The following is a 16,066-nucleotide window of genomic DNA, read 5'->3' as shown; positions in this document are numbered from 1 at the left end:
GAAACTCGTCACTCCGCCAGACACCAAACATCAGGGACTGACATGCCGGATTGACGGCTTCGGACAGCAGCATCCCCCCCATAACTGGAGAGGTGTTAACCGGCCACTTCACTTCCAACGCTCCCTTGAAATGTGTGTTAACCCCTTGTCAGGCTTCGGTTTGTCCCCTATACAATGACAATGCGCCGGCTGCCCAGTTCTCCTTCTGGCCTTTAGCTTTCCTCATCAGTGCCCTACAGTTCTGGTTTACATGTGTCACGACTTCCCCCTGCTTCCGGTGCTCGTACATTCAACACTGCTGTCACTTCCCCTGAATGCCAGACTGGCTTCTTAACCTCTTTCCTGGGGGCTTTGGGGGATTTTCTTAAACAATCCCCACTTCTCACCGACACCGTTCTGCCGAAACTCTCTACGGCACCGGCCTGAGTCTCTGGAGGACTGGTCTGGAGGTTACTACAGGTAGGAGGCACGGGGGTGATAAGGACCCTCAGGATGAGGACGAGAGTTCACTTTGGGTCCTGACGGGATAGTGTGGACAGGCCCCAGGAACTCCACTTCCTCAGTGTGCCCTGGCTGTCACCTCTGCCCTGGCCCTTGCCCCAGCTGCCCGAGCTCAGCGGGGTGCCGCCAACTCCTCCCAGGGACACCGGCTTCTTGCTGTTCGGTGCCCGCCCCCGGCTGTCCCCTGCCCGCCCCCAGGGGGTAAAGAACGCCGGACCAGGCAGGGAAAGTCATAGAATTTGGTTTTTTATTAACAGATGAAATTTCAAGGCCACGGCGCGGGAGGGGGAGTCTGGGGTTTGATAGATGCAAGCAACGTACAGAGGAAACTGGATACTGGGGGGGTCCCATGAACTCCATAACCCCTCCCCTGCACACTCCATATGGCTCTTGGGGGGGGCCCCCAGGCAGCGTCAAGGGGGCAGGGAGGGGAATCAGCTGGCTCCGTGTCCCGCCCCTCCATTGTTTAACCCTTGCACTGCTGCTGCAGCCAGGCTCCCATGGGGCCGGGTGGGAGCCGGTGCCCCCTAGAGGGGACAGGTCCCTGCCCCATTCCTTGCCCCCCGAGCCAGCCAGTCCCCGCCCTGGGACCAACTCTCCTGGGTCAGTTCGAGAATCACCCCAAATCCGCCCCTGGGGGGCGTTCCCAGCCCCCCATGAGACGCAGTCAGGGCTTTAAAGTGCTTTGTTAATGAATCATTGTTACAAAATAAAAATAATTAAAGCAAAATATACACAGAGCCAGGAGGGACCAGGCCCCCCCCGTGTCCCCCCTGTACATTCGCCCCCGTTTGCCCGGCCCAGGGGGAGGAGTTCTGGGGGCACACAAGGCAATCGGGGGGCTGCTTTGGGGGTTCCCCACCACCACTGCGGCTCCTACCCAGGTGGATAAAAGGCCCTGGCCCTGGCCCCGCCCCACGCCCCCACCTTTAAGCAAAGCGAAATTGGCATAAAGCGATGGGTCTGCGCCCCATGGCCGTTCTGAGTGCCCCCGACAGGGGCCCTGGTCAGTGCAGCGCCCCACAGCGACAGCACTGGGTCCCCCCGCCTCGGCCTCCGGCCACCTCCCTCCTCATGTTTCACAGCAGAGTTTGCCTGTCACCCCACACATGCCTGGGACCCCTCGCCCAGCGCTGAGATGCGGCCACCTCTGGGGCGGGCGGCTGGTGACACGGGGACCCCTCGCCCGGCGCTGAGATGCGCCCACCTCTGGAGCGGGGCGGCTGGTGACACAGGGACCCCTCGCCCGGCGCTCAGGCTATGAACAGAGCAGGTCCCCACGGAGTCAGGGGAGGGGCGAGCGAAGCGGGAGGCAGTCAGTCAGTCAGAGGGGGGGACACACTGTCACCATGGAGAGCCCCCCGAAGCAGCATCAAACACGGGTGGGGGAGAAGGCGGTCAAGGCATCGGTTCTGCTGATTGGTCGGTCCTGATCCTTGCTGGCTGTGGGGGCGGAGTCTCCGGCAGAGGGATCCAGTGTCTGAGGGGGCCCCGCCCCTTCCCTCCAGAGGCGGGGCCAGCGCTGGGGGCGGGGCCTTACCAGTTCATGATACAGTTTCTGTTGAGTGTCATGAAGTAAACCTGGCTGCTGCCCCCGGAGCGGACGGAGGCGAAGAAAACCTGGCGGGAGCAGAGCAGCAGTAAGCCTGGCATGCGCCCACCTCTGGGGCGGGGCGGACGGTTACCCGGGGACCCCTCGCCCGGTGCTGAGACGCGCCCGCCTCTGGGGCGGGGCGGCCGGTTACCCGGGGACCCCTCGCCCGGTGCTGAGACGCGCCCACCTCTGGGGCAGGGCGACCGGTGACACAGAGACCCCTCGCCTGGCCCTGAGACGCGCCCACCTCTGGGGCAGGGCGGCCGGTTACCCGGGGACCCCTCGGAGACACTGGGGCCAGAACTAGCTATGAGCCCCCCCCCTGCAGCCCGGCGCCCCCTAGTGCCCACCTTGTCGTTGCGCTCGCACAGGAACTTGAGGCGCTGGGCCCGCTTGTGCATGAAAACGCCATCCAGGTGCCCCGTCTCCACGGAGCGGATCTCGATGGCCTTCTCGCCCCAGCCCATGATCTGATTGGAGCAGATGTACGCTGCGGGGAGGGGTGAGAGAGTCAGGGGGGAGACCCTTCCTCAACGGACCCAGGCGTCCGGGCTCCCAGCCCCACACCCCCGCTCTATCCCCCCAGCGCCGGGGAGGACCCAGGCGTCCGGGCTCCCAGCCCCACACCCCCGCTCTATCCCCCCAGCGCCGGGGAGGACCCAGGCGTCCGGGCTCCCAGCCCCACACCCCCGCTCTATCCCCGCAGCGCCGGGGAGGACCCAGGCGTCCGGGCTCACCCACGGAGGTGGGCATCTCCCCCCACTGCAGCACCACGTCCTTGATGATGCGCCCGTAGGTGTTGACGTAGACGCCCTCGTCCTCGTAGCAGAGCAGCATCTCCATCCCCTCCGTGTGGGGCAGGAAGATGATGGCGTGGGGCGTGACCTGGGTCTGGATCTGCTGCCACAGGGCAAAGGTCAGGGGGCAAAGGACACCCCTCCTGCCCGCCCAGGGCCTGTGACCCCCAGCTCCTACGGGACGGTCTGACCCCCCAATGCTGCATGTGTGTGTGTGCCCCATGCCACCCCGCTGCCCTCGTGTGCGGGCATCCCTCGCAGTGCCCTGCCCCCCAGCACCTGCCCCCCAGGGGCTCCATGTGACCTCGCCCCCCAGCGCCCAGCCCCCGGGGGCTCCATGTGACCCCGCCCCCCAGCGCCCAGCCCCCCGGGGCTCCCTGTGACCCCGCCCCCCAGTGCCCAGCCACCCGGGGCTCCCTCTGACCCCGCCCCCCAGTGCCCAGCCACCCGGGGGCTCCGTGTATGCCCGCCTCCCAGCGCCCAGCCCCCGGGGGCTCCGTGTGACCCCGCCCCCCAGTGCCCAGCCCCCCGGGGCTCCCTCTGACCCCGCCCCCCAGTGCCCAGCCACCCGGGGGCTCCGTGTATGCCCGCCTCCCAGCGCCCAGCCCCCCGGGGCTCTCTGTGACCCCGCCCCCCAGCGGGCTCCGTATAGCCCCGCCTCCCAGCGCCCAGCCCCCCAGGGCTCCCTGTGACCCCGCCCCCCAGCCCCTCGAGGCTCCGTGTGACCCCAGCCCCTAGCACCCAGCCCCCCGGGGGCTCCGTGTAGCCCCGCCCCCCAGCGTCCAGCCCCCCGGGGGCTCCGTGTAGCCCCGCCTCCCAGCGCCCAACCCCCCGGGGGCTCCGTGTAGCCCCGCCCCTGTGACGGAGCAGGGAGCAGGGCAGATTTGACCTGGGAATGTTGCAGGGAGATTGCAGTGGGGATGTGGGACTTCCCTTGAAGGAAGCTACCTGAGCTGTAACCTGAGCCAGGAACGGGGGTGGGGAGAATTAACACCTTCTGCCCGGGAGACTGAACAAAGGAGAGGAGCAGCGGGAGGGGCTGGGAGTTTAGTTTCGGTTTGGGCTGGGTGGTGCAACGCAGGGAACCCCAAGCTGGGGTCTAAGCTCCCTGAACCTCCCAGAGGGACCTAATTGAGGGGGTCTAGTCGTACCTACACGCTCTGCTTGAGACTGTGTTCCTGTCCTTAAATAAACCTTCTGCTTTACTGGCTGGTTGAGAGTCGCAGTGAATCTCGGGAAGAGGGGTGCAGGGCCCTAACTCCCCCACACTCCGCAACAACTGGTGGCAGCGGTGGGATCTACTGCACCCCGTGGACGGCGCTTCCTGCAGTAAGTGACTGGGGAGCAGTAAAACGAAGGGGGATTGACGGGGACCAGGCCTGCTGAAGAGTGGGAGAGAGACGGTTATTACCCCTGGGAGTGTGTGACCAGCGAGAAGGACTTTTGCAGTAACAGGGTCCCCCGGGGGGATCGCAGCGAGTGGTCCCAGGGGCGGAGGAGTCTGCAGCTCGACCCTGGCAGAGAGGTGGTGACCTCGAGAAGGGCTGGCACACTAGGGGTCCCCCTGGGAACTGTGGGGAGCTGTGAGCACACAGGCCGGTGAGTGGCCAGCAGGAAGATGTATGCCAAGCGGCTTAAGAGCGACCTGGTGGAGCTGTGCAAGCAGAGGCGGCTGCGCATTGGGAGGCTCACCAAAGAACAGCTCATTGCCCAGCTGGAGGCGGAAGATCGCGCGAATGAACTGATCCCTGTGTCTCAGGGAAGCAGCCTGGCAAATACAGCGCAGGCACCAGTGTCTGTCCCAGCTGGGAGTGGTCAGCCGGCTGCTGAGGGCTTCCCGAGACCCCTCCTTCCTATGCCTAGGGGAAGGGTGGGGAGGAGCCCAGCAAATACCGAAGGCGCCGTGACCCCCCCAGCCAGCAGGGGACCGTCCCGGCGAAGCTCGCCGGCCAGCAGAGGATCCTCCCGGCGACGTTCGGCATCCGTGGAGCGGAATTGGCTGGAATGGGAGAAAGAGCTAAAACTGAGAGAGCTGGAGGATCGTGAACAACAGAGACAGCATGAACGGGAGGAGAATGAGAGACAGAGACAGCATGAAGAGAGACAGCGTCAGCATGACCTGGAACTGGCGAGATTGAAGGGCAGCGAACCCCCGGCTGCGGTGAGTGAGGGGGGACCCAGGACTACACGGAGCTTTGATAAGTGCATCATGGCCCCATACAAGGAGGGGGAGGACATGGATGACTTCCTGGAGGCCTTTGAGACGGCCTGCGAGCTGCACCGGGTTGATCCCGCGGACAGACTCCGGGTCCTTACCCCCTTACTGGACCCCAAAGCCATGGCATTGTACCGCCAACTGGGAGAGGCAGAGAAAGGGGACTACGAACTATTCAAAAAGGCCCTGCTACGTGAGTTTGGGCTGACTCCTGAGATGTACCGGGAAAGGTTCCGGAGTCAAGATAAAACCCCTGAGATCTCATATCTGCAACTAGCCGTCCGCATGGAAAGATACGCCAGCAAGTGGGCTGGTGGGGCCCAGACGAAGGAGGACCTGATTAAACTGCTGGTACTGGAGCAACTGTATGAGCGGTGCCCATCCGACCTGAGGCTGTGGTTGGTGGACAGAAAGCCAGAGAACCCGCGACACGCCGGGCAGCTGGCTGATGAGTTTGTAAAGAGCCGGTCAGGGGGTGGCAGGGAGGAGCCCCAAAGGAACAGGCCCGCCGCGATGCAGAGAGAGAGTCACCCTGGGACCTCCCAAAGGGGGAATATGGGGAATCCCCTCCCTACTGTACCTGGCCCATGACATCCCTCTTGCAGGGCACCAGGGGATCCGGCGCACCAGGCAGAGGCTGCTACAGAACTTCTACTGGCCCGGGGTCTTCACCAACGTCCGGCAGTACTGCCGATCCTGTGACCCCTGCCAGAGGGTGGGGAAGGCCCGGGACAAGGGGAAGGCAGCATTGAGACCTTTGCCCATCATAGAGGAGCCTTTCCAGAAGGTGGCCATGGACATAGTGGGACCTCTCAGCAAGACGACCCGGTCTGGGAAGAAATACATCCTGGTGGTGGTAGATTTCGCCACCCGCTACCCCGAGGCAGTGCCCTTATCGTCCATTGAAGCAGACACTGTGGCGGATGCGCTGCTGACCATTTTCAGCCGAGTGGGGTTCCCCAAGGAAGTCTTGACGGACCAAGGGTCCAACTTCATGTCGGCCCTACTCCGGTGCTTGTGGGAGAGATGTGGGGTCCGGCACAACTGGGCCTCAGCATATCACCCCCAATCCAACGGGCTGGTGGAGAGGTTCAATGGGACGCTAAAAATGATGCTGAAAACATTTATGAATCAGCACCCGCAGGACTGGGACAAGTACTTACCTCCCCTGCTGTTTGCGTACAGGGAGGTACCCCAGGAGTCTACCGGGTTTTCGCCTTTCGAACTGCTATATGGAAGGCGGGTAAGGGGGCCCCTGGACCTGATGAGAGACGAATGGGAGGGGAAGGCCACTCCTGACGGAGAGTCGGTGGTGGAGTATGTCCTGACCTTCCGGGAACGACTTGCCGAGCTCATGGGCCTGGCCAGGGAGAATCTGGCCAGAGCCCAGAGGAAGCAGAAGGTCTGGTATGACCGCACAGCACGGGCCCGCGCCTTCGCCACTGGGGATCAGGTGATGGTCCTCATCCCCGTGAGGAAAAACAAACTCCAGGCCGCCTGGGAAGGGCCCTTCAAGGTTGTCAAGCAACTAAACGAGGTAAACTATGTGGTGGAGCTGTCGAACCGGGCACACCACCACCGGGTGTACCATGTGAATATGATGAAGCCATATTATGACAGGGGGAATATGGTGTTGGCCGTGTGTGGACAGTGGGAGGGGCAGGGAGATGACCCTTTAGTAGATCTATTCCCTGGGACAAGAGTTGGCTTCCCCCTGGAAGCAATTCCCCTCTCTGATCGGCTAACCCCGGCCCAGCAAGCTGAGATCGGAGGGGTGCTGCATCTGTACCAGCAGCTGTTTTCCAACCAGCCTGGACGCACTAATCTGACTGTCCACCGGGTGCAGACAGGATCGCACCCGCCTATAAAATGCTCCCCCTTCCAAGCCACAGGAAAAACTGCTCAGGACCTGGAAAGAGAGGTCAATGACATGCTGGCTTTGGGGGTGATCCAGCCGTCTTCCAGCCCTTGGGCCTCGCCGGTGGTGCTGGTCCCCAAAAAGGACGGGTCGATCCGGTTCTGTGTGGACTATCGGAAGCTCAATGCCATCACTGTAGCCGATGCCTACCCCATGCCCAGGCCGGACGAGCTCCTAGACAAGCTGGGAGGTGCTCGGTACCTTACCACCATGGATCTTACAAAGGGCTATTGGCAAGTGCCGCTGGATGCAGATGCCAGGCTGAAATCGGCCTTTGTCACCCCTCTGGGGCTCTATGAGTTCCTGACCCTGCCCTTCGGCCTCAAGGGAGCGCCGGCCACCTTCCAGCGCCTGGTGGATCAGCTACTGAGGGGGATGGAGAGTTTTGCCGTGGCGTATATCGATGACATCTGTGTCTTTAGCCAGACCTGGGAGGACCACATATCCCAGGTTAGACAAGTGCTGGACCGACTCCAGAAGGCTGGGCTGACCGTAAAACCGGAGAAGTGCAAGGTGGGGATGGCTGAGGTATCCTACCTAGGCCACCGGGTGGGAAGCGGCTGCCTAAAGCCGGAACCAGCCAAAGTGGAGGTGATCAGAGACTGGCCCGCTCCTCAAACCAAAAAGCAGGTCCAAGCCTTTATTGGGATGGCAGGGTACTATCGGAGGTTCGTGCCCCACTTTAGCGCCATAGCCGCCCCCATCACTGAGCTGTGCAAGAAGGGGAAGCCAGACAAAGTGGTCTGGACCGAGGAGTGCCAGGAGGCTCTCCGGGCGCTGAAGGAGGCTCTGGTCAGTGGCCCAGTTCTGGCAAACCCAGACTTTGACAAGCCGTTTATGGTGTTCACCGACGCCTCAGACACAGGACTGGGGGCGGTGTTAATGCAGGAGGATGAAAAGGGGGAGAGACACCCCATCGTGTACCTGAGCAAGAAGTTGCTACCCCGGGAGCAGAACTACGCGGCCATCGAGAAGGAATGCCTGGCCATGGTGTGGGCCCTCAAGAAACTAGAGCCATATCTCTTTGGGCGTCACTTCACCGTGCACACCGACCACTCTCCCCTGACCTGGCTGCACCAGATGAAAGGAGCCAACGCCAAGCTCCTGAGGTGGAGCCTGCTCCTGCAGGATTATGACATGGACGTGGTCCATGTGAAGGGACGTGACAACCTGATAGCGGACGCATTGTCCCGGAGAGGGAGCCCTGAACTTCCCCAGGTCACTGGTCAGAGTGACCCCGCTCAGTTCAGTCTCGAAGGGGGGAGAGATGTGACGGAGCAGGGAGCAGGGCAGATTTGACCTGGGAATGTTGCAGGGGGGTTGCAGTGGGGATGTGGGACTTCCCTTGAAGGAAGCTACCTGAGCTGTAACCTGAGCCAGGAACGGGGGTGGGGAGAATTAACACCTTCTGCCCGGGAGACTGAACAAAGGAGAGGAGCAGCGGGAGGAGTTGGGAGTTTGGTTTCGTTTTGGGCTGGGTGGTGCAACGCAGGGAACCCCAAGCTGGGGTCTAAGCTCCCTGAACCTCCCAGAGGGACCTAATTGAGGGGGTCTGGTCGTACCTACACGCTCTGCTGGAGACTGTGTTCCTGTCCTTAAATAAACCTTCTGCTTTACTGGCTGGTTGAGAGTCGCAGTGAATCTCGGGAAGAGGGGTGCAGGGCCCTAACTCCCCCACACTCCGCAACAGCCCCCCAGCGCCCAGCCCCTCGAGGCTCCGTGTGACCCCAGCCCCCCAGGGGCTCCGTGTGACCCCGCCCCTCACTCACGTGCACGGGGATGTAGATGTCGTAGTTGTTTCCTGAGTCGACGTCAATGGCGTGGAACCCAGCGCATGACCCGTAGATGACCTTTAACCTCTGACCCTCCTCCACTGTCAGCTCCACCAGCAGCGGCCGGTGCGGCAGGTCTGCAAAGGACTGAAACGGGGGGTGAGGGAGTCAGTGCCCGGGCTCCCCCGAAACCTGCCAGCCCCCCGCTCTAACCTCCGCGCCCCCCCGCGGCCGTCCCTGTCCCCCCGCTCTAACCTCCGCGCCCCACCGCGGCCGTCCCCGTGCCCCCCGCTCTAACCTCCGCGCCCCACCGCGGCCGTCCTCGTCCCCCCCGCTCTAACCACTGCACCCTACCACGACCCTCCTCGTCGCGCCGTTCTAACCACTGCACCCCACTGCGGCCCTCCCCGCCACCCAGCTCTAATCACTGTACCCCATGGCACTCCCAGAGCCGGGGAGAGAGTCCTGGCTCCCAGCCCCCCCTGCTCTAACCCACCAGCCCCCACTCCCCTCCCAGAGCCGGGGAGAGAACCCAGGCGTCCGGGCTCCCAGCCCCCCCGGGTACCTTGAAGGCCATGAACTTGTGGTAGGGTTTGGGGGCCCAGGCGTAGACCTCGACCGAGTTCTTCAGGGCGATCACCAGGAACTTGATGCGCTCGTACTTCACTGCCAGGAGATACGGGCCCTGGTCACTCCCCAGCCACGGTGCCCAGCCTTGGGGCAGAGATCTGGGGCCAGTGTGGGGAACGGGGCTGGGATGCAGGAGACCAGCAGAGCTGAGTTGGGTCATCTTACCCATGCAGTAATGGGGTCTGGCTGTGCTGTGGGGGAGGGAGGGGGCCGTGGCCTCCACTTTTCTGTGGTCAATCAGTCTGGTTCTCTAATTGTTTCTCTCTGCTGTATAATTCGTTTGGCTCGGTGTATGTGCACAGAATCATAGACTATCAGGGCTGGAAGGGACCTCAGGAGGTATCTAGTCCAACCCCCTGCTCAAAGCAGGACCAATTCCCAACTAAATCATCCCAGCCAGGGCTTTGTCAAGCCAGGCCTTAAACACCTCTAAGGAAGGAGATTCCACCACCTCCCTAGGGAACCCATTCCAGTGCTTCACCACCCTCCTGGTGAAATAGTGTTTCCTAATATCCAACCTAAACCTCCCCCACTGCAACTTGTGTAGATAAATCTCTGATAATTTTCATATAACTTTACATTGTGCCTCTTCGTATAACCTTGTGGTGGGTCTACCTACGTGTGACCTCTGTTTTCATGGGACTTTGTATCAAAGCCTCATTTAGAAACTTTGCATTGCCCTTGGTAGAATATTATAGCCCCTAAGGATAGAATAAGATAGAAGAAACATTTCTTTTTGCTAGCAGTAGAACAAGAGCTCTCCCCCCCCACACACTCTTAATCAATTGCCCTGTTGAATGAATGAGGTGTGGATGAGCAAGGCATGGAAGGCAGCACCTCCAGACAGCCTCAACTGTTGGAGAGGGGCTGGGAGCCAGACCCAAGGACAATAAAACGTGTCAAGTGGGCTCATTAAAGACAAGCAGACATACCGACAGCCTCGGGGGTTAGAAGCAAGCACCTTCTTTTGGAAACACCCTCTTTGCAGCATTGGGACAACACTCAAAAGAAAGCAGCACAAAGGACCAATGGACACAGACACAGAGTTTGAATCTGGTATAAATTTGCATAAGAGAAAAGCTGCTATAAAAGTGAGGTGTCTTGCAGAGAACCCCGGGTCTCGTCTTGTCAACATGGGAGCATCGATCCGGATCGGCAGAAGCCCGGCTCCACCCCCTCCCCCATCTAACTCACCTGGCCAGTGAAGTTAAGGGGAGCAACTAATTGGTAACAACAAGACGGAGTGTGTTTGTGTGTGTGTGTGTGTGTGTAAGTGTAATATATTATATGCATATAATACAGTGTTAATGAATACATGTATTACTAATAAATGTGGTGTTTTGTCTTATTCCCCCTGAAAAGATCCTGGGCAGGACTTTAAGTACAACACTTGAGACCATTGCTCCTTGTTCTGTCATCTGCCACCACCGAGAACAGTCTAGATCCAGTCTAGTTCATTAGGGCGGTGGGATAGAATTGGTTAGAGAATCTGCGCTAGGATTGGTTGGCTGCAGTTCACTGAAGTGATTGGTTGGGGATTGGAGGAGAAGGAGAAGGAAGGTGGATTGACGCTGGCTGGACGTTCACCCCAATAACCTTCGGAGGTGGGGCATTGCTGCTCTCTACTCTCCCGAGAAGATATAAACCCTCTAACAGCCGTGGGGGCTAGGGAGGGAGCGTGGCCAGGCTGGGGGATACAAAACACAACATGGCTTTACAAAAGGTAGAGCGTGCCAAACCAACCTGATCTCCTTCTGGGAGAAGGGAACAGATTTTTTAGACAAAGGAAACGCAGTGGATCTAATTGACCTCGATTTCAGTAAGGCATTTGCTACGGTTCCACATGGGGAATTATTAGCTAAATTGGAAAAGATGGGGATCAATATGAAAACTGAAAGGTGGGTAAGGAACCGGTTAAAGGGAAGACACCAACGGGTCGTACTGAAAGGTGGAGGGAGGTTACTAGTGGAGTTCCTCAGGGATCGGTTTGAGGACCAATCCTTTTATTACTGACGGTGGCACAAAAAGTGGGAGTGTGCTACTAAAGTCTGCAGCTGACACGAAGCTGGGAGGTATTGCCAATACAGAGCGGGACCGGGATATCCCACAGGAAGATCTGGGTGACCTTGTAAACTGGAGTAACAGTAATAGGATGACATTTAATAGTGAACAGTGCAAGGTCATGCATTTAGGGATTAATAACAAGAACTATTGTTATACGCTGGGGACTCATCAGTTGGAAGTAACAGAGGAGCAGAAGGACCTCGGAGTATTGGTTGATCACAGGATGACTATGAGCCGCCAATGTGATATGGCCCTGAAAAAAGCTAATGGGGTCTTGGGATGCATCAGGCGAGGTGTGACGAACTGGGCCTGTTCTCACTGTGGTCTGTGAATGCTGACAGGGGAGTGTGCTGGGATAGTCTGCATTGGAGGATGGGAGACGGCCCAAGGGCGCATACCTGAGTGTGTAACACGAGAACCCAGGAAGGGGTTGAAGGCCAGGTGACTCCTTAGCCCGGGAAACTGAACAAAGGCTGTGGGAGGGGTCGCTAAAGCCAGAGTGTGGGAAGCAGGCTGGAGAGATGGCTGGGAGGCAGAGATGGCTCTGACCTCCCAAGGGGGGCTGGGCTGGGATGCCCGGGGACCCCAAGATGGACCCAACTGAGGGGGTCCCTGTTGTCTGTGCCTGCAAGACCTGTCTTGGACTGTATTCCTGTCATCCAAATAAACCTTCTGCTTTACTGGCTGGCTGAGAGTCATGGTGAATCGCAGGAAGCCGGGGGTGCAGGGCCCTGACTCCCCCACACTCCGCGACACGAGGTATTTCCAGTAGAGATCAGGAGGTGTTAGTACCGTTATACAAGGCACTGGTGAGACCTCATCTGGAACACTGGGTACAGTTCTGGTCTCCCATGTTTAGGAAGGATGAATTCAAACTGGAACGGGTACAGAGAAGGGCCACTAGGATGATCCGAGGAATGGAAAACCTCTTATGAAAGGAGACTCAAAGAGCTTGGCTTGCTTGGCCGAACCAAGAGAAGGCTGAGGGGAGATCTGATTGCGCTCTCTATATATATCCGAGGGATAAATACCAGGGAGGGAGAGGAATTATTTAAGCTCAGTACCAACGTGGACACAAGAACAAATGGATATAAACTGGCCATCAGGAAATTTAGACTTGAAATGAGATGAAGGTTTCTAACCATCCGAGGAGTGAAGTTCTGGAACAGCCTCCCAAGGGGAGCAGTGGAGGGAAAAGACAGATCTGGTGTCAAGAGTAAGTAAGCTTGATAAGTTTATGGAGGGGATGGTATGATGGGTGTGACGAACTGGGCCTGTTCTTGCTGGGGTGTGGGAATGCTGACAGGGGAGTGTGACTAGGATGGTCTGCATCGGAGGATGGGAGTCTGCCCGAGGGAACATACCTGAGCTTGTAACATGAGAACCCAGGAAGGGGTTGGAGGCAGGTGACTCCGGGGCCCGGGAAACTGAACAAAGGCTGTGGGAGGGGTCGCTGAAAGCAGAGTGCTGGAAGCAGGCTGGAGAGATGGCTGGGAGGCAGAGATGGCTCTGACCCCCCAAAGGGGGGTGGGCTGGGATGCCCTGGGACCCCAAGCTGGACCTAACTGAGGGGGTCCCTGTTGTCTGTGCCTGCAAGACCTGTCTTGGACTGTATTCCTGTCATCCAAATAAACCTTCTGCTTTACTGGCTGGCTGAGAGTCATGGTGAATCGCAGGAAGCCGGGGGTGCAGGGCCCTGACTCCCCCAATACTCCGTGACAATGGGATCGCCGCATTTTGGCAGTTAATTGATCTTTGACCACTAGCGGTAAATCTGCTCAATGGCCTGTGATGGGATGTTAGCTGCGGTGGGATCTGAGTTACTACAGAGAATTCTCTCCTGGGTGCTGGCTGGTGTCTCGCCCACATGCTCAGGGTTGGCAGAGGCCCTGGGGGGTTTTCACTTCCTCTGCAGCGTGGGGCACGGGTCACTTGCTGGAGGATTCTCCGCACCTTGAAGTCTTTAAACCATGATTTGAGGACGTCAGTGGCTCAGACACAGGTCAGGGGGTTGTTACAGGAGTGGGTGGGGGAGATTCTGGGGCTGGCGTTGTGCAGGTCGGACTAGATGATCATAATGGTCCCTTCTGACCTTAACGTCTATGATTCATACCCACGCGGTAGTGGGGCTGGCCGTGGGGCCGGAGGGGGGGTGGCCAGGCCAGGATGGGGCGGTCCCTTACCCACGCGGTAGTGGGGCTGGCCGTGGGGCCGGAGGGGGGGTGGCCAGGCCAGGATGGGGCGGTCCCTTACCCATGCGGTAGTGGGGCTGGCCGTGGGGCGGTCCCTTACCCACGCGGTAGTGGGGCTGGCCGTGGGGCCGGAGGGGCGTGGCCAGCCCAGGAGGGGGCGGTCCCTTACCCACGCGGTAGTGGGGCTGGCCGTGGGGCCGGAGGGGCGTGGCCAGCCCAGGAGGGGGCGGTCCCTTACCCACGCGGTAGTGCACGCAGCCCTCCATGTCGCCCACGGTGGTCCAGCCCTGCTTCTTCTCCACCTCGGGGTCGTTGTGCAGGATCTTGTTGCGTAGCCAGGACAGGTAATAGACCCGCAGCTTGTTCCTCTTCCCTGGGCGAGACGGGGTGAGCGGGGGGCGCCCCGCGGGTGGAGGGGCGGGGGGGGCCCAGGGAGAGCTGGCCGTGGGGCGCTGGGGGTCACAGGGCCGGGGGGGGGAGGGCCGGGGGGCGCTGGGGGTCACAGGGCTGGGGGGCGCTGGGGGTCACAGGGCCGGGGGGCCGGCCGTGGGGCGCTGGGGGTCACAGGGCCGTGGGGTGCTGGGGGTCAGAGGGCCGGGGGGCGCTGGGGGTCACAGGGCCGTGGGGGGCCGGCCGTGGGGCGCTGGGGGTCACAGGGCCGGGGGGTGCTGGGGGTCAGAGGGCCGGGGGGCGCTGGGGGTCAGAGGGCCGTGGGGGGCCGGCCGTGGGGCGCTGGGGGTCACAGGGCCGTGGGGTGCTGGGGGTCAGAGGGCCGGGGGGCGCTGGGGGTCACAGGGCCGTGGGGGGCCGGCCGTGGGGCGCTGGGGGTCACAGGGCCGGGGGGTGCTGGGGGTCAGAGGGCCGGGGGGCGCTGGGGGTCACAGGGCCGTGGGGGGCCGGCCGTGGGGCGCTGGGGGTCACAGGGCCGGGGGGTGCTGGGGGTCAGAGGGCCGGGGGGCGCTGGGGGTCACAGGGCCGTGGGGGGCCGGCCGTGGGGCGCTGGGGGTCACAGGGCCGTGGGGCCGGCCGTGGGGCGCTGGGGGTCACAGGGCCGTGGGGGGCCGGCCGTGGGGCGCTGGGAGTCACAGGGCCGTGGGGGGCCGGCCGTGGGGCGCTGGGGGTCACAGGGCCGTGGGGCCGGCCGTGGGGCGCTTACCCGAGATGGTGGTGAGCAGGTTGAGTCCCTCCAGCACGTCCATCTGCTGGAAGCGGCGGCGGCTGATGAGGCCGTAGACCCGGCCCTGCCCGCTGCGATCCAGGAGCATCAGCCCGGTCTCCGTCCCCACCAGCAGGTTCACGCCTAGGGCGGGGGGCAGCGTGAGACCCGCCCGCCCCACAGCGACCCCCTGCTCCCCGCCTGGGATCTCCCCCTTCTCCCTGCCCTCCCCATGGCGACCCCCTGCTCCCCACCTGGGATCACCCCCTCCTGCCCGCCCGCCCGCCCCACGGCCACGCGCGGCGACCCCCTGCTCCCCGCCTGGGACCCTCGCCTCCTCCCCGCCCGCCCAAGGCCACCCACGGCGACCCCCTGCTCCCCGTCTGGGACCCTCGCCTCCTCCCCGCCCGCCCCACGGCGACCCCCTGCTCCCCGCCTGGGATCCTTGGCTCCTCCCCGCCTGCCCCACGGCGACCCACGGCGACCCCCTGCTCCCCGCCTGCGATCAGCCCCTCCTCCCTGCCCGCCCCAAGGCGACCCCCTGCTCCCCGCCTGGGATCCTCGCCTCCTCCCCGCCCGCCCCATGGCCACCCACGGCGACCCCCTGCTCCCCGCCTGGGACCCTCGCCTCCTCCCCGCCCGCCCAAGGCCACCCACGGCGACCCCCTGCTCCCCGCCTGGGACCCTCGCCTCCTCCCCGCCCGCCCCACGGCGACCCCCTGCTCCCCGCCTGGGATCCTTGGCTCCTCCCCGCCTGCCCCACGGCGACCCACGGCGACCCACGGCGACCCCCTGCTCCCCGCCTGCGATCAGCCCCTCCTCCCTGCCCGCCCCAAGGCGACCCCCTGCTCCCCGCCTGGGATCCTCGCCTCCTCCCCGCCCGCCCCATGGCCACCCACGGCGACCCCCTGCTCCCCGCCTGGGACCCTCGCCTCCTCCCCGCCCGCCCAAGGCCACCCACGGCGACCCCCTGCTCCCCGCCTGGGACCCTCGCCTCCTCCCCGCCCGCCCCACGGCCACGCACGGCGACCCCCTGCTCCCAGCCTGGGACCCTCGCCTCCTCCCCGTCCGCCCCACGGCCACGCACGGCGACTCCCTGCTCCCCGCCTGGGACCCTCGCCTCATCCCCGCCCGCCCCACGGCCACGCACGGCGACCCCCTGCTCCCAGCCTGGGACCCTCGCCTCCTCCCCGTCCGCCCCACGGCCACGCACGGCGACTCCCTGCT

At 62.2% G+C, this 16,066-nt stretch overlaps 1 protein-coding gene across 1 annotated transcript in view; it reads right to left on the bottom strand.

Moving 5' to 3' along the window:
- Positions 1-731: 731 nt before the first annotated feature.
- The window catches only part of MINK1 (misshapen like kinase 1), a 69,981-nt gene continuing 54,646 nt past the window's right edge, over positions 732-16,066 (bottom strand). The window contains 7 exon segments of the mRNA XM_054005797.1: positions 732-2,121; positions 2,446-2,585; positions 2,833-2,992; positions 8,795-8,944; positions 9,363-9,463; positions 13,922-14,056; positions 14,840-14,983. Coding sequence (XP_053861772.1) covers positions 2,038-2,121; positions 2,446-2,585; positions 2,833-2,992; positions 8,795-8,944; positions 9,363-9,463; positions 13,922-14,056; positions 14,840-14,983 — 914 coding nt within the window. The 3' untranslated portion in view covers positions 732-2,037.

The sequence above is a fragment of the Malaclemys terrapin genome, chromosome 15, assembly GCF_027887155.1.
Source record: "Malaclemys terrapin pileata isolate rMalTer1 chromosome 15, rMalTer1.hap1, whole genome shotgun sequence".
NCBI lineage: Eukaryota > Metazoa > Chordata > Testudines > Emydidae > Malaclemys > Malaclemys terrapin.
The sequence above is the reverse complement of the archived record's forward strand: the minus strand, read 5'-3'. Positions and strand labels throughout refer to the sequence as shown.